This window comes from Coturnix japonica, chromosome Z (genome assembly GCF_054131305.1).
Source record: "Coturnix japonica strain WE chromosome Z, WE-NBRP24, whole genome shotgun sequence".
Lineage (NCBI taxonomy): Eukaryota > Metazoa > Chordata > Aves > Galliformes > Phasianidae > Coturnix > Coturnix japonica.
The window spans coordinates 74266494-74293988 of NC_140702.1; the positions used below are offsets into that span (position 1 = coordinate 74266494).

The following is a 27495-nucleotide window of genomic DNA, read 5'->3' on the forward strand; positions in this document are numbered from 1 at the left end:
ACTGAATCCTATCAACAGTCCAGCTATGGAGAGGTGTTGACCTACCTTACATAGAGAGAAATGGGAACCATAGTGTTCAGAACAATGATATATCCCCAGAAGTTAAGGAAGCCGCGGTATGGAGGACTGTAGTCCTGTGCGTCGTAGAGGTACCAAGATGAGTTGCCGATCTGCTGCTCCCAGTAGGTGTGCCCGATGGCGAGGCCAGCCGAAAGCAGGATGAGGACAACAAAAATCTGCAGTGTATACAGACAGGCGTGTGACACCTCAATAATATTTGCTAGAATTAATTCCCATACCTCCATGTCCAAACAAAAAATGTGCAAGCAACCTTCTATCTCCATTTTAGGGCCAAGGATACCAGCAACAGTTAGATACATTGCTAGAGTCCTCCCCCTACTTCATCCCAACTCAAAACAAAGTAGATGCATACTTTTCATATCAGAAGGAAAAAATAAATAAATAGCTTCCTAATTCTGCATTCACTCTGTTTACTTAAAAACAAACTCAAACTTCTGAATTTTAAAGAAAAAGTCTTACAGTATAAACCATGTAATTCATAAGGGAGTCAATTTTTGTCCTTTTAAATTTTGTCTTTCCACTGTTTTTCATTATTTTTGTATCAGCACCTAAACAAAAAGAAAAAAGGGATTTAACACAACAAGCACAATTCTTAAAGAGTGGGAATAGTCCAAGTTTATAAGAGAAAGGCACAGTTTTCCTCCTGGGAGCACTCCTTTGAGGACCAAATGTTAGACATATTAATTTCACACATACCTGCAAATATGACAACTCCATGGCAGAAATCTGTATTCCTAACTTTACAGCCACGTAACAAGATCTTATCAGCATCCAATGCATAGCTCCTGTTTCTCCAGAATAATGTTCCTGTGAACTTATCCAGTCGGTTATTAGGTTCTTCACATTCAATCAGACCTAATTTTTGAGAATGTGTTTAATACACTGCATTTACCACCAAAACCTCTCATCCACGTTCTCTCTTAATATTTCTCAGATTTTAACAATGGCCTGACTGCAAGAGTGAAGCCCTCTCTGCATCTTAAACTCTAGGAGGAACACAGCACTCGTCTCCTTTTGCTACTGAAGACTTCCCAGCAATGATCCTGCAGGGTAAGACAAGCTTCTGCTACTTGTTCAGATACCTGCAAATGTTTTGGCTACAAACAGTGACATTTTACTTCACTATTAGAACCTGCCCTGTTCCCACTGTCACTGATTGATCACCTGATTGACCACTCCCACATTAAGCTCACCCCAGAATTTTGGTTCATTTTGTGCTTACTATCAGCAAAATATAAGGAAATAAATAAACAACAGACTTACCAAGACATAATTAAATGAACAGAAACCTTTCCAGATACAACTCCAATAGCAAAATCGGGTTTTTTTTGGTGTTTTTTTTTTTTTTTTTTCCCCACAGAGAAACAAATGCAAATGCTAGTAAAAGGTCAATGTGTCATAGCTCATTCAAGCCCCGGGTCTTATCTTCAGATAGAATGTATTTTGCTCAGCCTCACAACTTCCTTGTGCAATTTGCCAGTGCTAACTCCAGAGTCACAAGCACCAGTACTAATGGTTCAGTCCACACCCCCGCTGTATTTGCATGGACTGTAAACTATTTGATCAACATCTGAATAGCTGTAATAATAAAAATCAAACTGTACAAACCATTGAAGTCGGCCATCGCATTCTCCTCTTGAAGATACTTGTCTGTTACCTCCAGGGCCATTTTAAATTTTAAGTTTGTCTCACTGAAAATAAAGGATAAAAAGCACATTGTGTTAAGGAAGAACATTTGGTCAAAATCGAATTAAGTGAATCAGAGCACAACAGACACCAGCCTCCCACTTGGAAGGAACAAGCAATGCTGTGTGTTTCCATGGACATGAAACACTCATGAGCAACTCGACCAGTTCTTACACTGGCTGATTTTCCTCACCTACAAGATCAGACACTATAACTTAAAACCTCCAATTGAGAGAAAACATTTTGCATGATGTTATAAATTACTGCTTACGAGATCACTAGAAGTTGACTGAGAAAGCAAAATTAACATCAACTCATTAGGTGAAGCCTCTACCATCACAGACTTTTCTCAAAAAACAAAAAATCAATAGTAGCTTTTCTGACAACATAGAATAAGCAACATTTGCAAAGCAACGTGAGAGAAACAGAAAGGTTTACACTGTTTAAGCAGCTTCAATGAATAAACTTCCACAGAAAATTGTTTGCTTATTTGGACTCTTGTTGTTGGTTAATTTAATTTTCTCACTGTAACTGACAGGCAATAAGACGTGATTAAAAAAATAGAAGTGAGCAGGCTGCAGGAGATCTCTGGCAATAGACAGTCCAGGCTCCTGCCAGCAGCCAGACCTCAGATAAAGTTATCCAAGATCCCATCAACCCAAATCTTAATTACTCTGATGGTGAAAAGTCTTCATCATGAGAATAACCAATTCTTATTTAAATCCAGGCAGAATTTCCCCTGAAGTCTCTTGCATTCATTGCTCCTTGTGCTGTCAGCATGCATCCTTGGGAACGCAGTACCTTCACTGCAACTGTGAGATACTAGAAGATGGTTATTAAATCACACTTCTCTCCTCCTGCACCTTTTCTCAGCATACCGTGCTCATCAATCTTTCAGCCAACCTAGTGGCACTCCAATGGACCCTCACCACTTTTTCATGCTCCCCAGCTGTTTGAATCAAGCACAGAACATTCTTCCTGGTGTGGCTAATAAGTGTCAGGTACCATGGAATCATTTCATCTCTCAGTTGGTTGGTTATACTGGGCCTGGCAGAGCCTGTTGCTCCAAGGATGCACTAATGGCTTGCTGTCCACAAGAACCTCCAGGTTCTGTTTCACTGAGCTGCACCCCTGCCAGTAAGATCCTGGTTTGTGCTGCTGCCTGGGATTACCCCAGTCCAGGTGCAGGACTTCGTAGCCACCTTTGCTCTCAACAGTTCACCTGTAGAACTGCATAGGCACCTTTGCTCTCAATAGTACACCTGTAGGACTTGATAGCCACCTTTGCTCTCAACAGTTCAGCTGGTTTCCCTATTCCTGTCCCCTGGACTCCTTGTCTGTCTGTCCAGTTCTCACGTTAGCAGCTTGTCAATAAGCATATCTTATCAAATGCTCTCATAAAATCAAGGTGAATGACATCTGCTATGAAACGGCCCCCATATCCAATGCAGAAGATATTTAGAGACGTAAGCAATAATCAGGCTGGTCAAGCACAGTGTTAACCCTTGGCTTTCTCCTCTCAAATTCTTGCCTTTCACATGCCTGTAAATAGCTCCCGTGAGCTCTCCCGTTCCACAGATTTTCCAGGAAATGAGGTGAGGCAGACTGGTCCATGGTTTCCTTCATGTCCTTTTGGCTCTTTCTGGTAGGAGGGTGTGATCCTTGCTGTATTACACACCTTGGGAATTTCCCTTGTCTCTGTGACCTTTTGAAGAAGGCTGACAGTGGCTTAGCAATGATACCAGACAACTCTTACCACCCCCCAGATGGGGGGCTTGTCAGGGATACCTTGTACAGGTGGTCCCTGACTGGACCATCCTCTATTATCAGTAGTTTGCCATTTGGTTTATCATTGCTTATTGGCACAGGAACTTAGGAAATGACATTATCCACAAAGACAAAGCAATTAATTGCAACCTCACCTCAAAAATAATTGTATTAATTTAATTACCTTATTTCTGAAATATACACTTATTGCTTTTTTACCAGTCAGCCAAAAATAAGTTTATAAAACCTTTATGTTTTTTATTCTTACCCATCTAGTTCAGCTGTCTCTACGTAGCAGAGACTGTTTGGTTCTGAGCTGGATAGCAGCAAAATATCAGCCTAGTAAAACAAATAAATAAGCAGCAAATAAATCCAAGTCAAGATCTGTACAGAATTCCGTAGGAATACAAAACAAATGTATCTAAAGCACTTACAGGAACGAAAGCATTCTTCTTCAGGCGAATTATATCACCAACTTTAATATCTTTCCATTTTGTGTTTTTGAACCTAGTACCAAAAATAGTTCAGTGATTATTACTGTTTCATCAGTATCCACTCTACAAATCATGAAATATTAAACTGTCTGTAGTACACAACATCACATCTTGGTTAAGATGTCTCTTGTTTTTGGAAATGGTAATTTAGATGGGGGTCTAAAACTTAGAAGAAAGCTCATCTCCTTTCCTCCCTGTTCACTCATGTACGAGTTTCTGTCCACCTCTCCGAGGAAGCTGTTCTTAGCACAGATTGCGTGACATAGAACTAAGTTTGAATGACTTCTTTCGGCAATTCCCTTCGTTTCCAATTAGGTTTTCACACAGACATATGGAACAGTAGAGAACAAAAAGCTGAACCTTCTCTGTCATGTGCAGTTTACGTAACAAAGCAACAAACATCAGTTACTGACTTAAGAAGAAAACCACAAACCTTCCTTCCCTGATGACTTCACATGTTCTATTATTAACCTCATTGTCCATCCTGTGGCGAACCTGAAAAGCAGGAGGAGAGAATGTACTCCCAACTGCACGAAACAACTTTTCTTTTGCTTCCAGTACATACAGAACGTGTTTCTTACTATGTCATCCACCAGATCTTTGACTGCCGTTATTCCCAGCACCAAGAGTAAGGGCACCAGCGTTGTGTACCATGATAGAGTGCTTATCTGGGGAATCGCCTATCAGAGACAAACAGAATCAGCTCAGTGCAGGATAATCATCAGGCTCCGTTCAGAGACATTAAGTAGCAGGCAAGTTATAACATCAGAAGGAAAACCAACGCATCAGAGAGAGAATTTTAAATCAGGTTATGAAGATGAAAAAAAAAAACCTCTGCTAGAAGATCTTGGCCGTGCTTTGGCTTCTCTTTAATGACTGTAATTGCTCATATTTTCCCTTGGAGCTTCTGGTTTATGAATGGGACGGGGAAGTCATCACGTTTTACAAAGTAACAGACCAAAGAAACAGCTTTTCCTCACAAAATTAACTCTGCAACTAGCTAGCCTAAGGTAATACAAAACAAGGGTAGAGTAACCTGGATTTCTGTTAAGATACTCTTAGTATCTATCATTGTTCAGATATGATCCCTCGTGGTGTATCATGCAATTTCCAATATTTTCATCCAAATTTTCATTCAAAAAAATGAATTGTGTCAAAAGTTATTCAGCTTGGTAGATCAGCAACTCAAACTTACTTTGCAATTCGTGTTCTCTGTTTATAAACCATGACTTACCTGCAAAATGAGGAGAACCAGGAAATAGGAGTTGGCTGCTCTTTTAAACTGTTCAAACAGATTCAGTGGTAAAAAAGTAACAAGGTTGTACTTGTATGTCTTAATTGCGTTTCCCTGTTGAATAAATCAAACGTCATTCAAAACTTAAGATTGTTCTTACTTTACAAATGTGCAGATCATATTTTAAGTAAACCATTTTACTAGTGAAATCTTTCCTATAAACTCTGTTAGAGCTGCAGCTTTCTTCAGCAGTTTCACACGGGTCACCATCATAATGAAACACAAAAGAATAGTCTATTTCACTGACATTAACACAGCCAAAAAGCATCACAGACTTCATATCTAGCTTCGTATCACCAGGGGCTACAGAACATCACATGGCCACACGGTACAGAAGGACACAGCCAACCCAGGTAGCTCCCACAGGATCACGGTGCAGGGAGGGAACTTCAGCGCTCTCCTTATCCTGATCTAATTTCTCTGTAAGGCATATAAGCATTATTTGCTATATATGATTTAGCAGAGGGTTGTTAGAGTTAGGGTACTATGGTTAGGCTGCGGTTGGACTTGATGATCTTCAAGGTCTTTTCCATCCCAGGTAATTTGATGATTCTATGATTCTATATGCAGCATGACTATTAGGGACACAATTGGTGTCAGATGTCTATCTACAAAGAATACATACAGACACAAGACTTTGAATCAGACTTCAGGAAGGACTATGTGAGACTTGCTCAGGTTAACCTCCACCAGTGGTCCCTACCAAGTCAGGCATAAAAGACTTCTATTTGAATAATGGCTACAGTTGCAGAAGTTTTAGTGTTAAATATTCATAATCATGTATTAAACAACATGTAGTCTGCAAGGCAGGTATCTCAGCAGACACAAGGAAATCACACAGGCCAATAATGCCATACAGTTGACATGTTAACCTCAAAGTCCAATTTTGTGTCACTCGCAACCAGCACCGCAAACTTAATACTCTGAATTAAAAAGAATCCTCAATCCTAATTAGGCGTATTTGCAATAAAACTGTTTAAATAATAGATATTCCCTACTGTCTACTTTTAAGACTGCTCCAGTCTTAATCCTACACACAGCCTTCTTTGATGAAAGAAGACGCCTTTCTGGATGTTTGCAACAGCTGCAGTTCAGCAGATAGAACTCAGAATCTGGAGTGAAGATATCTTGCTTTTAATTCTTTACTTCATCTCAGGCAAGTCTCTTGGTACTTAAATTTTCTATTCACAAGCTCAAACCAATTAAATTTCCCTGCCTTTACTGGAAATCATGACAGAGCGTTAATCGTGGCTTTTACACCAGTCAAAAATGTTTGAAAAGATCTTAATGAAATCAAGAAAGCATTCACCCTGACAAGTCCTACAATCATGCAATTGAGACACAGAAAACTTACAGCATATTTGCTTTTTTTGAAGCACAGAAATATTTTTCTCTTAAACTGGGGCTGTTCGTGGAAGTGATGATCATTTGCTTTAACTTGCCAGCTGCAGTCTGGAGGAAAAACGTAAATATGGGTCAATATTTGACTGCTACAAACACAAAGAAGCGATTCTACCAGTGGCAGGCTCTTTCAAATGCCATCTTTTTAAGGTACTTTCAATTGAAACAAGACTGGAACTGGCTTTTCATAATGTACTGTCTAATAAAAGGTTCAAGATAATTCCAGATTACTGGTCTTTACTAACACATAAATAAATTAAATAAAAAATAATACTAAGTAGGAAGAAGACAAATAACAATTTGGAAGTTCTAGGGAAACTAAAAGCACAGAGAAACGTTCAGTCAAGCACCCTTGACTGAATTCCCTTCTTTCATCTCTTCCAGTTTGCTTTTGCTAACGACTGTGAGGCGCTGTGCACTCAAAACAGGGTTTCTCAGCCTTTTTAAAAATTGGAAGATGCACACTTTTTTTTTTTTTTTTTTTTTTTTTAATGCATTAATATAAACATTGTGTGTTTTCATTAACAATCATAAATAAAAGCCTGATGTGTTGCCCCGTCATAAATTTTCATGGCTTGCTTGAAAACTCAGGAATATAAATAACAGCATGCAGCAAATTTAATAAAACTAAACAAGAGATGTCAGCATCAGCCTTCCGAGGTTTTGGACAACAGTCTTACGGAATCACTCACAAAGGTACCCAGCAACCTTGCTTGGATCTGTTATCTTCAGTATTTGGCATTTAAAGCTGGAATTGATATACAGCCTCCCCAGGGAAAATGTTTCAAAAGCATTTCCTAGCAAAATATCAGTTTCCACTTTGAAGTTGTTTAGAAAGCTATGAAAAAAACAACCAAACAGAAAATAGCTGTGTTATTCTGGTTCCAATTTTCAGGTAATGGAAAGGGCAAGTAAGCAAAGCTCTGTTCAAGCAGTTCTTGGCTCACAGGCTACGTACTTCTAGGATCTGCCTTAATTAACATGAGGTTACAAAGCAGATCATTACCATTATGCACCAGGTAGTGGCACAGAATTCCAGATGCAGACTGGAATTAAGTTAATTTTCATACAGGTATTCATTAGACTGAATTGCCACCAATCCCTCCTCTACACATTTGGATAAGCTAGATGATCTTTGGAACTATAAGACCTTTAAGGTCCCTTCCAGCCCAAGCCATTCTGTGATTCTAAGCCAGTCCAAATCCTATCTAACACAAATTACAAAGAGAGAATGGATCCACACGTGGCTTAGCCTCCGGCTTCGGGACCTTTAGCTACCCAAGGCATCAGAGTAGTACCTTTTTTCAGTGGCTCTTGGTTCTCCTCAGTGCCCTTGTTGACTCGGTTTTGCTCTGGTTCAACAGCAGGCTGCTGGCTGTCTAGCTCATCCTCTGTGTCATCATCACTGTATGGCACCACCTCGTCATTAGGTTGGGAATCCTCATCAAAGGTGGTCTCCGAGTCCCGTTCCGAACTCATGCTGCTGGTGCCCTGCAGGCATTTAGCAAAGGTTTAGAAGCAGAGCTAACAGAGCAGGTACTGGAAACCACAATTCCAAAAGTTTGTCAATAACGTCTAGAGAAAACAAATCTGAAACTAGTTCCCCTGGAGCAGCTGAGAGCACAGAACTGTGCCATATTTGATTGCACACACACAGCAGACCAAGGAAGACCCTACAGTCATGATGCAGGACATCTTTAATGGGATGTAGAAACAAGTAAGCCTGGGAACATCCATCTCTCGGTAGCCATGTCACCCACACCTGCAGCAGCATCAGGACCATAGGGGCTGCAGGATCTGGGCCCTGGCCTCCTTCAGCATTTTTTGGTCACTGACACCACGACTACACCTTCAGCTTCTTGCTGCAGCTGACAGCATCCAACAAATTGGCTGTAACTGAACCCAGCAACCATCCCTCATTTGTAACTCCACCACGCATCCCCCCACAAACAGCCACCTGCACAGTTCCTAGGAGGTCTACACTGACAGCTGGCCCATTTATTGCTTCACTTTGTGTCCTGGCATTCTAATGATTGACCTGGTACAACAGTTCAGATTGCCCTGATGAGTAAGTGTTACTCATTTCTAGCCACGTGATTTCCAAATTTGCTGAACTGAAACTTCAGTTCCTTGTTTTGGAAGATCAATGGTTCTGAAAAGGCTCTGATCTGATTTAAAACTCTAAGGAGAAGAAGGGGCTGCCTCCTGGAGCCCAGAAAGCCTGCCAGCCCCTGTCAGCCTCACCTGAGTCCCTGCAGCTCAGCGTTAACTCAGCACACGCAAGGCTGTGTCACCCTATCTATCTCCACACCGCTGTCAGCAGAGCCAGCCAACAGCAATCACTGGGGCTGACACCAGACCCTGCTGGTAACCCCTCTGGTTTCCATTTTTGCAGAGCAGAACTGCCTCCCTCCCTTAATATCTCTTATGAGTGACATAAATATTAAATGAGCACTTAATATGCTGCTCAAATGACATGACCGTGGGCTGGCAGCCCAAAGCAAGATCCACTTCTGAGCAGCAGCACACAAGTGAATGCTTCAGAACAGCCAGCTTAAAACTAAAACTAAACCCACAGGCATCAGATCAGAATGTACAGTTTGAAATAGCTTCTTAAAAATCCACTCGGGCTGTTAGGGACCACTCACCAATGCCATTAGCCGGGTCACCAACACAGCTGGTCACCAACACGTGGGACATGCAACCTGAAACCTTTATTGTTTCTTCTAAATACTCTCAGTTACAGAACTCGTGAGAGATGCAGGAGATTCAAGCTCAAATTCAGGCACTTCACTACCTCATTGGTATATCCTGGTTTATTTCTCCGCTTTTTATCCATTTCTCTTCAGCTCCCCCCCACCCCCCTCCCCTTTTTAACCCTTTTCCATCAGCTGCCCCAGTTAGCAAAGCCTATCTCTGAACAGTGAACTAAAACAGTGTGAAAAGAAATCCAGTGGTTGAGGATGAAGCAGCACCTGCATGGAGCAGCGAGATGGTGTAATATAACAACGTTCCATCTGAACAAGGTGTAGCACCAGCACTCTGCATGGTGCTACACCTTGTTCAGGTGCATGCATGCCCTGGGTTTCTAGATCAACACAGTGCTCAACCCAATTTCCTCCTTGAAATAAACATAACAAACATAAATAAACATAACAACCATACACAGCTACAGGAATCACAGAACTACAGAATCACTAGTGTTGGAAAAAACCTCTGTGATCATCAAACGCAAGTGCAAGCCCATCTCCACCATGAAAAGAGATGTCAAAAGTAAACCCAAATCACCACACTGCATTTCTTTACTTTTCTTTTATAGACGCACAGCTGAATGGAAACACCTACAATAGCCCATGATGCTACCAGCACGATGGTCTGTCTGATGAAAATTGAAATGAATTGCCTTCCTTTTGCATCTTTGAACTGACCTGCCAGGGGCTCCCTGCCAGCAGAGAAAGGTCCATCACAGCACGTATGTGTAGCATAGTATGGCAATTGGGTACATGGTTTAGCGGACATGGGGGAAGTGGGATGGGGTTGGACTATGTGATCTTAGAGATCTTTTACAGTGTTGAGAATTCTGTGACTCTGCTAAGGGATAGCATGGGTCTGGGTAATCCTCCGACAGCCTACTATTTAGCTCTCACAAAGCAGCAGTGAGAGCTGCAGTCTTTCAATGGCAGGATATTGCATTTCTATCCTCACTTCAGGGATTCCAGCCAAATGCTTTAATAGAGTATCATCCTTCATTAAAAATATATTGATGAACTAATCTACCTGTAAGAAGAGCTTCTGCAAGGTAACAGGCTAATAACAAAACTAGATTTGCTTCCAAAAGGTGAGACGGATGACATATTGCTCGAAATAATAAGGAAATTTTAGACTTAACAAGTTTTTGAACGCTCAGAAAGTAACTTCCTTAATGACATTGTAAGGAAAAGTATTTACTTAAAGGAGTATGGAACAGCACAAATGGGACAAGGACACAACCACCACTCCAAGCTCTTCTAAGCTCAAGGCCTCCAGCCACAAGGTCACCTATCTGTGTATGTACTCCATACAGAACAGCTGGACTTACTTCAGGGAATGACTAAATCAAAATAATTGAACAACCTCAAAATGACACATACGGAGAGAATGGTGTTTCCCAATCAGAACTAACAATCAGTCATTGTTCTGAAATGCAGCAACGTCCTTATGTATCCTCATGGAATACTGGAATGTTGGTAGAGTTCTGTTTCGAAATGCTTTGGAGAAAGGCAGCCTCAATAGTTTACATAACTATTTTAATTCACCTGTGACTGGAGGCACGGTTCTTTTCATCTGAGGCAGTCTCCACTTGGCCTTCCTCTATGAGAATGCTCAAATAACAGTATCTCTATTATTCTCCCCATGTCATCTGTCTCCGTTTTCATCTTCTGTGTGTGTCCTTTTTGTGTCTGAATTTTGGCAGCAGTTCCTTGTTCATCTATGAGCATCCCAACCACACTAACTTGACTTAATGCTCACCAAGACAGACTGCTCCTGCTCTGGGAGGAGGAGATCCCTGGAAACCAGACAACAAACCTCCTCTCCAGGACTGTGCCCCATGGAACACTTACAAACAAAACCTTGTTCTCCTGAAGTCCAGCGCTGTGGACTTGAGTGGTGAGGAACTGGTAAGGGCTGCTTAGGGAAGTCACCGAGCCACTGTCCTTGGAGGTGCTCAAGAACCCTGGAGACATGGCACCTGGGGACACGGTCAGTGGGCACGGTGGGGAGGGGATGACGGTCAGACCTGGGGATCTCTGAGGTCTTTTCCAACCTTGCCTTGCTTCCCCCTGTCAGGATTCCAAATTCCATCATCCAATGGCTGCAGCATGCGAGACTGTCCCACCCTTCAAACCCTAATCATTTCTTCCTTGTTTGGAAGTAGAAGGCTCAGCAGACAAGTTTCTCTCTTTGATTTCCTATATCTTAACAATATTTATCTTAACTGCGTATGTTACGACAAATACAAGATTGAGGAGGATGTGAGGAGATCATTAAAAGCTTAAAGTTCCACACCTAGAAATGTTATCTAGCACTCAGTTTACCTGGAGATTCTCAAATGCACTTAGAATCCTGAAGCCTCAACTCCTCAAGGTTAATCAAATAAATGTTGCATTAAGAAAAAAACAAACATGGTTTACAATTCAGAACACATCATATACGGTATACGACCTTGATGTCAGCCTAGGAGTTCTCTGTGACTACCATAAATGCTGGGGCTTGGTGCCTGGCACGGTAGAGAAGCAGACTCTGCCCAGACATCACGGGCAATCAGCTCCTCAGCACCTGACCTAGCAGGCGCACACAAGATCTCAGCACAGCTTCAGGAAACAAAACTGCTGAGTATCTATGCTGGGAAAGTAGCTGAACTTACTTTCAAGCTCAGAGTGCAGAAAACAAACAAGAGACTTGCTGGTCTTCCAGAGCTCCCACCTTCCTTCTACACGTGGTGATCCTGAAAAAAGTTGCCACCTTGAAACCTGCTGGAGTTGGGCAGTGCCAGCACAGGCTTAACAGGAGGTGACTCAGACTTCCCATCATAATTCAAGCGATTAAAAGTGGCTAAGGGAATAAATACCTGCGGTGCAGAAAAACCTCCACATCACAGATCCCAGCTCACCAGAACGCACGTCACATCTGACCATTCTGAGGCCACCTGGGTGGCACAGCAGAACTGAAAAGGTTAAGGCAGTCCTTTAAGGCAGTCCTTTAAGGCAGTCCTTTCAGAGAATCAGGCGATCACTGCAACATGAGAAAACCTTGGGAAACCTGTTTTGTGAGCAGTGTCTCATTTGAGTCAGCTTGGTTACGTCACCTACTTTTGTCACTCACCCAAACCCAGATTTTACCCACACACAAGTATAAACAGACATGTGTACACTGCTTTTATACGTAAATTATGTATGCTCTGAGTCACAATGCTATCTAATCTCACAGGAAGTATTTCTAAAAAAAGTCATTTTGGGCAATTTGTGGCCACAACTTGTGCAGAAGATAATGAGAACTTTGTCCGAATAGCAGATTATTTCCTTTTCCCTCAAACATTATCACAAATGGAGGCACAATGGGTACTCTGACAGCGAGCACTAACATCAGCACTGACATCCACCACAAGAAGACAACTTTAAGATGGTTTAAATCCAGTGAATAACTAATTTCTCCTCACCTGCCTTCTCTTCCACTCCTGAAATTTTAGCTCCAGGATAAAGTAAAGTCACTCATTAAAACAGGTGTTTCCAAAAATGTATTTCACCAAACTTTTTCATCTGCGAGGGTCAAGGACTTACTGAACGTGTGAAAACGAACATATATTCTAATATATATATACTAGAATATATTCCAGTATATTCTAGTATAAATAAATTATCATTATGAGCCATCAGGACTCTATAGAAGGAAGAGATTAATTTGCCACTTACTGAAAACTGGAAGCTGACAGCAGACAGATCCACAGCCTGCAGTCCCAGTTGTCCGAGGCCAAGCAGTGATGGTTGAAGATGAGGCACTTATAGAAACAAAACACTAATTTCACCCATTATCTGCACTAGGATTTTTCATTAACAGATATAGACTTTCCTTCTCCTAAAGTCCAAGTCAAGCCAAGTTATCTTTGCTAATTATAATAAAGGAGGCAACCTTTGTTCAAGCTGTAGCCTTAAGAGTACTTTGCAGGGGTTTCCACCTGCATTTTACAGAGATTATTAAACTTCCTCCCATGGCTCATGGTATAAAACCACTTGCTTTAGATTAACAAAGGAAGAAATAGTTATTTTTGTGCATACATGAACAGTATTGTAAGACATTTTGGAACCTTAAACAGATATTTTCCCAGGTGTTCCACGTCACCATCAAAACTACCAGCTATTTGAAGCTGTAAAGGTTACTTCCTGCTGCATGGTTGCAGGTTGCAGCTACTGCACCTTTCCCATCAGCACTGAAGCTTGAGACTCTCCTGGGCTGCTCTTACCCAGCAGACAGCACGACCTGAGGGAGAAGATGGACAAAAAAGCACCATTTCTGATCAGACCTCCAAGCCCTCTGTGTTATCTCCTCTTCTTGCCCTCAGAAAGACACTCCAGCAACTGTCCTGGTACTGCCCTTGGATTTGCTTCCACTGGTTTCTCTGCAGTGCCATCTTTTCACACCTCTTCCTTGTACCTTCCTGTGCATCACTCTACACCAGCCTATAGACAATGGCATCCACAAATTTATTTGCCCAAGCTGTCTGGCTCTGCTGGTGAGATTAAAACATGTATTCCTTATATCTCATCTCAGAACATACGAGAAAAAAGAAAAAAAGCAAACCAACAGCACAGCACTAAGCAGATCACTGGAAGCCACAGAATAACTTTGTGAGCTTGTCAAAAGTAGAGATGCAGAAGCAGTGCACTGTCACTGAGTGTCTGCAAATGGGGCTGAGAGCTCTTGAGCCATCGGTCTCCAGCGGACAAGGCAGGAACCACATCCTTTACCCCAACAAGCACAGGTCACAGAGGGTAAGAGATTTGCCCAGGGCCACATGGTAAGTCACAGACAGAGCCAGGGTTGGGTTTCAGAAGCTCCTGGCTAATATCCTGCATTCAATTACATCTAAACAAAGCACCTCATTTAGCGCAGGCCAGGTAAAGGAAACAGCCAGGGAAGAACATCAAAACCCCTCATAATGAAAACAAAATCAATCAAACCTCTGCCAATATCTAAATGCAGGTAACGCATTACACTCAAGTCCAGTACGATCACCAGCGCCATCAAAATAAAAGCCACAACAACAAAAGAAGATGGAAAATTAATGCTAGCTAATTTAAATAGAGGACTTCAATGCAAAGCAAGCAAGCGGCTTGCTGAATTCAGCATCACAAATTGCAAGCCAAGGGACTGGAATATTCACAGGCTGTGAATGGAGAGAACAAGTTTCAAGGCACTGCTTTGCATCACCTACAGATTAACAAGGGGACAAATACTGTTTTGGGACAGATGCAAAAGCAGCCAAACAGAGAGGTGAGCTTCAGTAACATCGGTGCAGATGTTACAGAGAAAAACACAGACCAAACACCCTTGACATTTGAATCAGACTCAGAAAAGGAAGCCAAATTAAAAATAATAATAATAATAAAAATCAAACAGATCCAAGCAGAAAACTGCGAGCAAATCCAAGCTTTTGCGGACACCTTAAGCACGGAATTAAACCAGAGTTTTATAGAGTCGGGGAACACACGGGCAATGAGGTTTGTTAGCAGCCCCACCAACATGCCCAGCCCTTGGGCTCCCTGCAGCTGCTGCACCCGCTGCCTGCCACGCACTGAGCCAAGGCTGCCGGGTCACTGCCAACAGCACCGCACAGGTCACCGCCAGCAGCACCGCACAGGTCACTACCAGCAGCACCACACAGGTCACTACCAGCAGCACCACACAGGTCACCGCCAGCAGCACCGCACAGGTCACTACCAGCAGCACCGCACAGGTCACTACCAGCAGCACCGCACAGGTTACTACCAGCAGCACCACACAGGTCACTACCAGCAGCACCACACAGGTCACTACCAGCAGCACCACACAGGTCACTACCAGCAGCACTGCACAGGTCACTACCAGCAGCACCGCACAGGTTACCGCCAGCAGCACCGCACAGGTCACTACCAGCAGCACCGCACAGGTTACCGCCAGCAGCACCGCACAGGTCACCGCCAGCAGCACCGCACAGGTCACCGCCAGCAGCACCGCACAGGTCACTACCAGCAGCACCGCACAGGTCACTACCAGCAGCACCGCACAGGTCACTGCCAGCAGCACCGCACAGGTCACTGCCAGCAGCACCGCACAGGTCACTACCAGCAGCACCGCACAGGTCACTACCAGCAGCACCGCACAGGTTACCGCCAGCAGCACCGCACAGGTCACTACCAGCAGCACCACACAGGTCACTACCAGCAGCACCACACAGGTCACCGCCAGCAGCACCGCACAGGTCACTACCAGCAGCACCGCACAGGTCACTACCAGCAGCACCGCACAGGTTACTACCAGCAGCACCACACAGGTCACTACCAGCAGCACCACACAGGTCACTACCAGCAGCACCACACAGGTCACTACCAGCAGCACTGCACAGGTCACTACCAGCAGCACCGCACAGGTTACCGCCAGCAGCACCGCACAGGTCACTACCAGCAGCACCGCACAGGTTAATGCCAGCAGCACCGCACAGGTCACTACCAGCAGCACCGCACAGGTTACCGCCAGCAGCACCGCACAGGTCACCGCCAGCAGCACCGCACAGGTCACCGCCAGCAGCACCGCACAGGTCACTACCAGCAGCACCGCACAGGTCACTACCAGCAGCACCGCACAGGTCACTACCAGCAGCACCGCACAGGTCACTGCCAGCAGCACCGCACAGGTCACTACCAGCAGCACCGCACAGGTCACTACCAGCAGCACCGCACAGGTTACCGCCAGCAGCACCGCACAGGTCACTACCAGCAGCACCGCACAGGTTACCGCCAGCAGCACCGCACAGGTCACTACCAGCAGCACCGCACAGGTCACTACCAGCAGCACCGCACAGGTCACTACCAGCAGCACCGCACAGGTTATCGCCAACAGCACCGCACAGGTCACTGCCAGCAGCACCGCACAGGTTATCGCCAACAGCACCGCACAGGTTATCGCCAACAGCACCGCACAGGTCACCGCCAGCAGCACCGCACAGGTCACCGCCAGCAGCACCGCACAGGTCACCGCCAGCAGCACCGCACACTGGATTCAGTTTCAGAGTCTCTCTGCTGACATTCGCTCAGCGGAGGGACACTTTCTTTGCCCGTCCTTTTAACACCGCTGTCCTTAGGCCTTCAGAGGAGGGATGCTATGGAAACAAAGCAGCGGGCAGTAGGGCTGCAATGTAGATTTATCTTTTCCATCTTCCAGCAGTCTGACGAGCCTCACAAGTAACCTCCAGCGCTCCCTGCTACAGAACTGTGACAGTTTCTTAACATGGACTCCTGTAACTGCTCTAAAGGCTAAACAAACATGAACTAACAAGTAATTACCCCACAACCACTAAGGCTATCTCCCTCAAGAACACACACGAGGAAAGAAGCCAACTCACAGGTGCGGTGCAGGCAGCGGGGCCCCGCAGCACACACTCTTCGTTCCCACAGCCTCAGATCGTGGGCACCGCAGCGAGGTCGACCTCCGCCTTCGGGACACAGCTCCGCATCGCCCCACACGTCGTTCCTGAGCGAGTAACTGCAGACATTCACGTTTTTAAACGGCAGAACAACAAACACGCAGCCTTCAGGCTCTGGGGACGGTGTTCTGAAGGAAAAACAAACAAACAAACACAACGAAACGTTTTCCCAAGCCTCGCGGTGCAACTCCCGAGCTTCACCTCCGCTCCGTGCTGCCCCCAGCTCGGGCCCGGCCGCGGTCCCGCACCCCTCCCCCGACGAGCGAAGCACCCAACGCCTCGCGGGGCGCGACGCCACGACCCACAGCCCCAAACCGACCCCGACCCCGGCCCCGAGTTTCGGCACAGCCCGCAGCAACCTGCGCCCGGCTCTCGGTCCCCCCCGCCCGCTCAGCCCCGCTCGTCCCCGACGGCCGCTGCTCCGCCCGCCGCCCTCCCGCTGCCAGACCGGACGGACGGGTTCCGTGCGGGGGGAGGCGCCGTGTCGGCGGCAGCCCCAGCCCCAGCCCCAGCCCCAAGGCTCGGCTCTGCCCCATCGCCGGCAGCACGGCCTCGGGGCCGCCTCCTCCAGGATGGAAGTCGGGCCCCGAGAGCGTGTCTCGTAAAGGTCCGCAGCCCTGCGCTGTGCAGCGGCTTTACACCTGGAGAAGGTGACGAGAGACGGGAGTGCAGAGCTGGGGAGCGTGGCACCCCGAGGGCAGAGCTGCAGCTCCGGGATCACGGCGAGAGCGGCCACACGTCGGATCGGGAGGGAGCAGCTCTGCAGCCACACTGCAGTGATGGGGGACCTGGCAGCGAGGCCTGGGTTGGGTGCTGAGGGCTGGGTGAAGTGGGGTGACCCCTTAGGTGGCTTTAAGGCACAGGGTTGTGTGGAGCTCTTGGAGCAGGACCAGAGGAGGCCACTAAGATGGTCCCTTCCAACCCAAACCGTTCTATGATTCTATGATTGTTCCGACTTAACCTGTATGGTGAGAGCCGTGGTGTGCACAGGGCAAACTGGCAGCTCTGCGATGATGGCAAATGCAAAATGTCTTGATGTATGTGGATGGCAAAATGATGGGGTGATGGTTACACCTAAGCAGGGGGATGCAGGGTAATCAGAGCCTTAAAAATCCCTGCATGGATTTAGTATGGATAAATAAGAAGCATTGGTTGTCCATTGAACGTGAAGCTGGAGCTGTGGGAACACACAGAGCCCTCTGAGAGGCACCCAGGGAGTTTTAGTGCCTCTTCCAAGTATTCACTGCATTCGGTGTTGTGAAGAAAAAGGATGGTGCTGATGAGAGACAAGGAGTGTGAAATGTAGTGCCATTAAAAAAGATTTTTCAGATGTATTATGTAGCAGAATGGTCACTAAATACTCCTAAGGAATAAAGAAATACTTAAAAACAACTGAGCACAAGACTTCTGCATGCAATTTCATTCACAGATAATGCCTTTTATGGCAGGGGAAATGCAGATGTGCTTGCAGATCTGATGTCTTAGTTTCAGCTGGGACTGTAATGTTTTCCTCATAGTGTCTGGTACGATGCGATGCTTTGGTTCTAGAAGAAAAACACTGTTGGTAACACACCAGTGCTTACAGTTGCCTGCTAAGCTGTGGCCATTCACAGCAAAGGTCCCAAGTTGCTGCAAGGGAACAGAATCAGGGCAGCTGACTTAAACTGGACAGTGGGATGTTCCATATCAGATGGCATCACCTGGAAGGAGTTTTGAAGGGGGTGAGAGTTCATCTCACTCCCTTCTGCTGCTTGGGGGCCAGCTGGGCATCGGATGGGGGGTGGTGAGTAACTGTGCATCACTTGTTATATACATTCATATATATATATATGGTCATCGCTGTTATCCTTTATCTTAGTAAATTGTTCTAACTCAACCCGCAAGTTCTACTTTGTTTTCCCAAATCTCTTCCCCATACCAATGAGAAGCAGAGGGGGAGTGAGCAAATGACTGTGTGGCGATTGGCTACCTGCCGGGTTAAACCACAACATCGGATCAAACAGAAGGAATGGAAAATAGTAGCTCTCAAAGTGATGATGGGAAGCGTAACATCAGTCAAGCACTTCAGTGTTTAACATGCTCTTTCTTCAATAATGCTTTCTATTTTTGACTCTGGTGCCGACCACAGCAAGGTAAATATGTGCTTTTGTCATAGTTTCTCCCCAAACCAGCACAGCTTCTTTTTTTATTTTTATTTTTTTAATTTATTTACCTAAATGAAACTTCTTATTTTTTGTTTGACCTTATTTCTACACGTGAAACCTCAATAACTTCACTGAAAGTTGCTCTGCTACATTCTGCTCTGCTTTCTGCTTGGCTAACCCTGTCCTGCGGCTCCACTTCTGAAGCCATATGCCCTCAGGCAGATTGTGACTCACCCACTTGCACCCACATCATGGTACCTGCCTCTGGACAGGGGAAAAATGCATTTTCTGGTGTTGCATTGCCTGTGTTGATCCGTTCTTGCTGTGGGCAGGTCTGGCTGTTGGCTGTGTTACAGATGGCTGTGTTCTGGGAGTAGTGGAAGGGCGCAGGCAGGAGCTGAGCAGCATCCCCAGGATCCATGAGCAGTTGTCCAGTGCCTGGGGAAAGCAGAAGGGGAAAGCACTCAGTTGGGAAGGGCAGACACCTGGCCAACAAGAACTGCTCCAGTGCAAACTGGGAACAGCTTTGACATCTTCACTGTTTGTGTGGCTCCTATTAACTCCTGCTGCTGTTCCCCAGCTCCACTTCTTGCGCCCAGAGGTCAGCAGCCGAGCTGCCACTCCGCACGCTGCAGTGGGGCTGACCCTTAACACTGTCACCTGCCTGCGGATGGATCTTTCCACAGTGGCCAGACCTGAGCAGAATGAAAAGGTTCTTCACACAGCAAAGCACTGTAGGAATGCAAAACCTCCTTTTCTTTTGGACAGGAGGGGGAAATCGTAGCTCCCTGGGAGGTGGAGGTGTTCTGGTCAGTCCCTTTGGAGGTGTGTTACTGTGGTGAGGTTCAGTGTCGCAGCCAGCTGCAGGGCTACCAGCAGCAGCACTCTTGAAATGAGCAATCTACATTTTAGCTTATTTTCTTTGTTTGGCTCAACACAAGTCTTGTTGTTGATCATATACACAAGCAGGAAGAAAAAAAAATGATAAAAAGAGAATGTGCTTGATTTCTTGCTGTTTCTAATCAATGAATCATCAAACCATCAGATTTTCTGTTCCCTCATTGCAGGCTTAGCTAACAAAAGTATGCTCGGACAGTATGGGAGAGTAAGGTTAGCACGGTTTAGCCATTCACTTACGAGCAACTGTTGCAGAAATGAAACCTGCAGCATGTGGATGCTGCTCGGTAATGAAAGCGATCATTGTTGCAGTCTGGCAGAGATGTAAGTGATTGCTTGGCTTGTTTTTTGCCTAAAAAAGGCTCATTCAAATGGACCTTCCCCCCCACCTCGGATTTAAAACCTAAGGATAAATTCCAGAGTTCTGTCTTCTAGCTCCTTTCCCTTAGACTACCTGCATCACACTCCTCTCACAGTCAGGAAATCAAGTTAATTAAAATCAGTATTGTTTCGGGTTAACAAAAAAACAAAGGTTTGCTCACGCCTTCGAGGATTCCATTTCTGTCCAGGACGCTGCTTCATGCCTGGGGCTGGATGGCTTCTGTATCAGTTTGTGGCAGGTATCTGTATGCCCAGTTGGGTTTGTTTGGTACCCCGTGTGGAAGAAGATTATTAGACACATGAAATAAACAAAGCAAAAAACCCACCAACACACAACAGATTTTGGTGCAGCCAAATACTACCCGTACTTGAGGAAAGCACAGTGACCACACCACAGATCAGAAGCTCCCACTGCTGCCACCTGCAGACCCTGGTCTAAATTGGTCCCAGCACATGCGTCCATTTCTCTATTTCCTACTCTGTTTCTGAATGTTTCTCCTGTATAATTCCTTTCCTTCCCTTATTCTTGCAGCTGTGTTCCAGTTTCGTGCTGCCTGGTTCAAAATGCTGGTAGTAGCTTTCACATTTGCAAGACTAAATATGTTTCATTTTTACACTCCTGTAAATCACTACAGTACGCAGGTGCATTGCAGGATTAAACAAATTTCCCCCTGAAAAACCCCACTTGGTAGGTAAGTAAGTTGTGCCGTCCTGATTTTAACTGACATAGCACAGAGAAGTGATTTTCTCCATATCCTAAGAGCTTGATGTGGATTGACCTGAAGGTGAATAACCTGACAGACAGTCCTGTTTGTGCATCCCGGGTCTGCATAGCATGATGGTAGCACGCATCTTGAGGACCCTTTTTAAGGGCCAGCCTATACTGCTGATCTTGTCATGTATTCTTCATAGACTGATGTTTCCTAATTGCTCCAGGAATTCTGCCTACCCTTCTCTCCTTTCTCATGCCTCTGGTGCCCAAGAATGTCTCGATGTCTTGCTCTATCACTCTAGCATTGTGTAATTTCATGGTGCTGCTGTTAGCAATTTCAGCTCACATTTCTGTGTTCACTGCGAATGTGAAGACTTAGTGATACAAGACTGTAGCATAACCATAGAGCAACACCTTTGTGAGAGAGCTCAAAATAACAGTGGGCTCAGTCTGTAACCATATCCTCTGCAGAGAATTCCAACTAATACAGAAGTTGTTTCCTACACATTCCCTTTCCTGACCATGATCCTTCAAATATATACACTTAGATGTTACAGAAGTCCCTGTTCCTATGTAAAACATCTTCAGAATCAAGCAAGCTCATGATGGTTCACAAGAGGAGAGCAACTTCTTTTCCAAAAGCAGCTGTATCCTGGGACGAGGCCTCCACCACTCCCTGTGCAGCATGTTCCAGTGCCTGATGGCTCTTTTGGAGAAGAAATTGTTCCTGACACCCACCCTGACCCTCCCCTGGCACCAGCTGAGGCCATCACCTCTCATCCTGTCACTGTTACCTGGGAGCAGAGGCTGACTGTGAAATTACCAGCACGTTGTGTTCAGTGTTCAGTCAGAATCTTACAGTACACCTCCTCATGTGGATATCTAGCAGTGGAAGAGTCTCAGACAAAACCAAGGCTGTTGTGGCTTTGTTGTGACGCTGCATTAGCCGCTGCCTGGCAGCATCTTCAATGGAGGTCACTCCTGAGAATACATATATAGACTCTTATGGAGTCTGCCTTTGTTTTTCCTGTCAAAGTGGATTCCTCCCTCCTCCCCCCTCCCTCCCTCCCTTCCCTTCTTCACTCCCTCTCCCTCCTTTTCTTTCCCCTCCCTTCCTTCCCTCCTTCCCTTCCCTCTCCTTCCTCTTTTTCCTTTCTTTTTCCTACGAGCTGGAGTTCTCACCAATCAAAATCCCGTATTTTCTGACTGTCACATTTCTCCCCTGCAATCTGTACAGCAAGCTGTCATTTGCCATTTTCATGTGCCTTCCTTAAGGAAGCATTATTCTTGCTTAGCATACACTTAATGCATTTCACCATTCAGCTCTGAGCAATTACTTTTGCACATTTTTGATCTGGTGACCTGCCTTGTTGGACACACAGCCGTGCACATTTGGAGCAGTTTGCTGCTTTCTCACTTCCTCAGTGCTGCTGGTGTGAAGCTGGCTCTGTTGGGCATTGCCTGCAGTAATTCTACAGAAATCCAGTGCCACAACAAGATCGCTCAGGGCAGAAAAATGTTCTGCAGTAAAAGCATCCCTCATAAATGCGAAGTGGTGTACAAACATCCAGTAGTTCCAAAGCAGCTCCAGGAGGTAATTTCTAGCAGGGTAAACCCAGGGACCTGAGTGTGGTCTCTGCAGCCCCCCCTGCTGGGCTGGAAATAAATCGGTTTGGTCTCTTTCAGTGCACCACTTCTCTACTGAGAAGTTTATTGACAGGGATTTGGAGTAAAACCTAGACGTAAAATGAACACGCAGAGAAACATGCACTGGTCAGAAACTTTCTCCCTCACACCTCTTTAAGATCCCGTTACTGGAAATGAGTAACTTGCAATCTTGGTATCCTTTGTGCAGCTGAATGCTGTGAGCAGAGCAGATGGGCTCACACACCGGGGTGCTGCTGGGCGTGATGTGTGCTCTGGGTCTGCTGCTCTCATGGAGGTGTCAGCAGTTTTAATGCAGACAGATCTGCACTAAGTCTCCACAGCTTCTCCAAAAGTGCTGTTACTCAGCTGCAAAAATGCCCAGTAATACATTTATGTGTGCACACACAGGCATGCACGTTCTATTTCTTCTCTCCGTTAATTTGTTTAAACACAGTGGCTTAGAAATATACTCTTTCATTATAAATTTCATCAGAAGAAGCATGAAAATATTCAGTTTGGGGAGTATGCCTATTGTTGGCCTCATGCCTTAGCAGTGTTTCTGTCAAGGTGTAGAATACGATGGAGATGTAGAAGTTAGGGAGGTAGGGATAACGTGGGAGAGAGAAACGTGGGAGTAGAGCAGGAGAAATGCAGATGGGCAGGAGAGATGAGGAAGGGAGTGAGATGGAGAGGGAACGGGCAGTCTGTGTAAAAACGGGGCAGAACCTCACCAAAATCTGTGTTGATGGCACATAAAGTATCTTTTCATTGGGTTGCTGGGTTGGTTTAAGGTCAGACCCATAATTTCACCTTTCAGTTCTCTTACACGGTTAATAAAAACCACAGAGCTCTTTGGAGATTCTGCAACCTGAAGTTCTCAGAGGCATCCTCTTGGACTGGATGATCTTTTAGGTCTTTTCCAACCTTGGTGATTCTATGATCCTCATGGCTGCTGGTGCTCGCTCTATCAGCTTTGTTCAAAGAACGAGTAGGAGCTTAGGCTGGCAAGAGGTGGAAGTTTCACATTTTAGATCATGCTTTTGATCAAAGAAGGAGCAGCTTTCAGCACTTTCACTCTCATCTTTGCAGGATGGATAAAACTTCTCCCCTACTGCATGTTTGCGGCCCAGCACCAGCAAGCAAACAGTGAGCAGCAGCCAGCGAGTTGTACCCACATGGGTGATGCTGCAGCAGCTGATGTGTTCCAAGTCAAAGATCAAGTGTCCAACACCCTTGGTTGCAGATTAGCAAAATTCATTCCAATTTTGGAAGTCTGAGTTGTTAATGAGTCCTCCACGGCTTGGAAATGATAAAGAAGGCCATTGGAGAAATAGAAACACGGAATGAAAACCTGAATTCCCCCAGTGTTACGGAGATAATATTCTGAAGGTAGAAGCAGAGCTCCCACCGAAGCTTTTACCAAAGGAAGTACTTGTGCTGGAGCACCATCAGGGTTTGATTTAACTTTGTAAAGGCATCTCCACGCTCCCGAGTGCTCCGAGAGTCCTCCGGGGAGGTTTCCTCCCCTCTGCACTGCCTCGCAGTGTGCTCCATTTACGGTCCGCCAGCGGCACCATCCGGCCATGCCCAGGAATGCGCTCAGCTCCTGTTCGGCTTTGGGTGCCTAAATTCGGAATGTAACCTCCCCCCCCCCAACCCGTACTGCACTGACCCTGGAAGATGTGAGCTTATTTCCTTTGAGGCAGTCTCTACCTTTCCCCAAAGCATCTTGTATATGGCAGGCAGAGGGAGGAACCCCTTCATTGTCCAGATCCAAATCAGGGTATTTCCTAGCAAATCAGTCACTGAAAACGACACTTTAATCATTACTTGCTCCATTTGGTCCTACTGCCTCCCCCAGAGGCTCCTGTGCAGCCCTTGGAGCCTTCCTCCGTGTTCATCCTGCTACGGGACTTAGCAGCTCTCGTTCCCTCTTGCCTCATTTATTTCTCCCCAGACTCACATTTATTTCAAAATGCATTTAATCTCAGCTTGGTTTCCTCCGTCCCAAACTTGAACACGCTTCATTTCTCTGTATTTCTTCTCCTCTTCCTCCCATTTGCTCAAGTCTGGCCCTATCGCCCAACAACACCGCCTAAGGGCTCACTGACATTCCTTGTCTAAGATCGCCATCATGTGGCCTTTGGGCGTAAGTCCACAATCTTTTCTAATTTCTGTATCAGCAATTCAAAGAGCAATTAAAAAAAAAAAGGCACTTCATCCCATTTTCACCCCCTTCTACAAAACCACATTAATTGCAAGATGGAATTATAACTAACAGATCCATTAACAGGCCATTTTCCTTGGTTCTCAAGGGGCTACAACTGGCCACCAGTGGTTACAAAATTCCATCAGTTTCTTTCACTTCAATGGATCACCCCCAAACATTTTCCAGTGTCTTGATATACACCCCAAAGGAGGACACCTCGGGATCTCCCCTTCAGAGGGCTGTTCACTCCCCTGTTGCCAATAAATTTGGTGGGACACAGACTGACAACCTCGATCTCTTGCAGGACTCAAACCCACTCGTGGGACTTGAACCTCCGATGGCTTGGTCCCTGGTGGGCCTCAAAAATAGCCAAGACTGGAACTCACTCTGGTTGTTCCTGTATTAGCATGCAGTTCCTTGGGCTAGCTGTCACCAAACTGGAATCATTGCCAGGTATCATTTTGACCAAGAATAACTGAAAATCCTACAACTTCCAGGTCTCTGCAGGGTTGAGCTGCATGGTAAGGTAGATGTTCTCAGGCCCTTACACAGTAGGGCCTCCAAGGGAAAGGAACAAAGGTTGTTACTGGAGCCCCCAGTGGTTCCCTTCCTGCTGTGTTACTTCGTGGAGCATTCTGAGGTTGAATGCTTGGTGAATAACACGTCTAAGTGTGGTATGTTGTGTTGCAGTTCCTTCTAACTCTCCTCGAGTGAGACTGATACTTTGCTGCTTTTATTAATACTGAAGATAAGAGTTTCTGGTGTCTTGCAGCCCTCTTAGCACCTCAGAGGGATTCACAGCTCCTTCACGTGCAGCAGTGCATGCTCAGCTGTTCTAATGGAGTTGAGAAATGTTGTGGTTGTTGATTTTTGACGCTAATTAAAAAAGGAAGCTCAGTTCACTTGTAGGTTCACCACTCACTGTTCCTGTCTGTCTTTTCCCATATCAGGTAGTTGGCAAGAAAGGAGAGAGCCACTAAGGACGTGCGAGACACTGGAAGGCCTTACTGCAGCCAGCTGAGATCTTCACTTCTCTCTACAGCTCCTGGATAATTGCTTGACCATAGCCAGAGACTGTCGGTCTGTTCCATTTTATGCCATTACCAATAAATCATTGTTTTTGAGACAGAGTTTCGGTAGTGTTTCTGTTGTAATCCTCGCTACGTGTATTTGTAAATAAAGCCCATGACTTTTGCCAAGGTTCAATTTGTTATTCTGGTAACTGTGACTTCCCGAGCCACCCAGCTGGGCTGGAGTGGCAGAGACAGCAGATGTTGTGGAGCTTCCTTCATGCAGGGAGTGCTGAACCATCAGCACCCTGTTAGCACAGACCTCTTCTCCAAACAGAACTGGAACCTCGCAGAGCTCGCCTGTTCACTGTTCAGTTCACCCATGTACTGGTGAGGAGGTATTTCCACGTACTGGAAGTGACTATTTCCTCTCTGTCTAACTGTAACTGTGTTTTAGTTATTTTCACGATGTCTGCATATCTGTTTGTTGTTGCTGTTGTTTGTTTGTTTTGTTTTTTCTTTTTTTTTCCCTTCCTTGCTTTAGGGACCAGTGTCAAAGCAATTCCTATTTAATTGCCCTTGAATCACAGAAACAGTAAGGCTGCAGAAGACCCCTGAGATTCCCAATCCCAAGCCATCTCCTCCATGACCCTAAATAGAACCACAGAATGATTAAGGTTGGAAAATGCCCCCAGGATCATCCAACCCAACCCCAACCCACCACACCATGCCCACTGACCACGTCCCCAGGTGTCACATCTCCTTGGCTCTGGAACACCCCCAAGGATGGGGACTCCTCACCTCCCTAGGCAGCCTGTGCCAGTGAGAGGATGTCTCCCTTAGAGGAGGAAATACAGTTGAGTCCATTGCACAAGCTTGTAATTCTTCTTGAATGCTTGGATCTGGAGGTGCTGTATAAATTAGTGGCAAAGGGAATGGTGATGAAGAGCCTCAGTGCATGGCAACAGGCAGTGCTTAAGCAGCCTGCACAGACTGCAGGTGAGCTGCTGCCCAGGGCACCTGGGTTTAGCAGTGCAGATGTACACAGGTGCAAAGGCACTTCAAAGGATTAAAAAAAAAGAAATAAAGTTTATGCATTGCATTCTTCATTAAAAAAGAAAAACCACAAGAACGTATTTTCTCTCCCTCTGGCAGGCTCTGGGGAGCAGAGAGCCCTGAGCTCTGCAGCCTCTCAAGGCCCCTGGGAGACTCCATAAGTTCTGCCCCATGGCCATGCTGGTTCAGGGCTGTGCTCCCTTGCTCGTCCCCCCCAGAGCTGCGTAGTTCTCTGCATTCAAAGTGCTCAGAAGCTGTGAAAGCTCCAGCTGATTCCAAGCCTCGGTCACACAAATGGCTAATGTTTGCTATTCTGGATGTTAATTTCATAAAATTAATCTAACACATCTTGAGGGAAATTACTGTGTGCAGATGTTATCATTTATCACAATTATTTTAAAAGCCCTAATCTAGCACTTCACCAAATTCTTCATATCCGCTCGCAGCCACGCAGCCGTGCTCCCCTTTCATTCCTATGGGGATCTACATTCATTCCTAGG

General features: G+C 45.6%; 1 protein-coding gene across 4 annotated transcripts in view; it reads right to left on the bottom strand.

Annotated features, from left to right (window-relative positions):
* The window catches only part of ATP8B1 (ATPase phospholipid transporting 8B1), a 33468-nt gene extending 16060 nt beyond the window's left edge, over positions 1-17408 (bottom strand). For 2 of the 4 annotated variants that reach the window (XR_014939282.1, XM_085528562.1), the window contains exons 1-13: positions 17299-17408; positions 16859-17067; positions 8022-8214; positions 6677-6774; positions 5263-5376; positions 4610-4708; positions 4462-4523; positions 3969-4041; positions 3803-3873; positions 1690-1772; positions 778-936; positions 541-629; positions 46-236 (exon numbers count right to left, since the gene is read on the bottom strand). Coding sequence is in view for 3 of the 4 variants with exons in the window: in XM_085528562.1 (XP_085384688.1) it covers positions 46-236; positions 541-629; positions 778-936; positions 1690-1772; positions 3803-3873; positions 3969-4041; positions 4462-4523; positions 4610-4708; positions 5263-5376; positions 6677-6774; positions 8022-8202 (1220 nt within the window). In the remaining variant the exon portion in view is untranslated. The other 2 variants (XM_085528563.1, XM_085528564.1) reach the window with 2 other exon arrangements.
* Positions 17409-27495: the final 10087 nt, after the last annotated feature.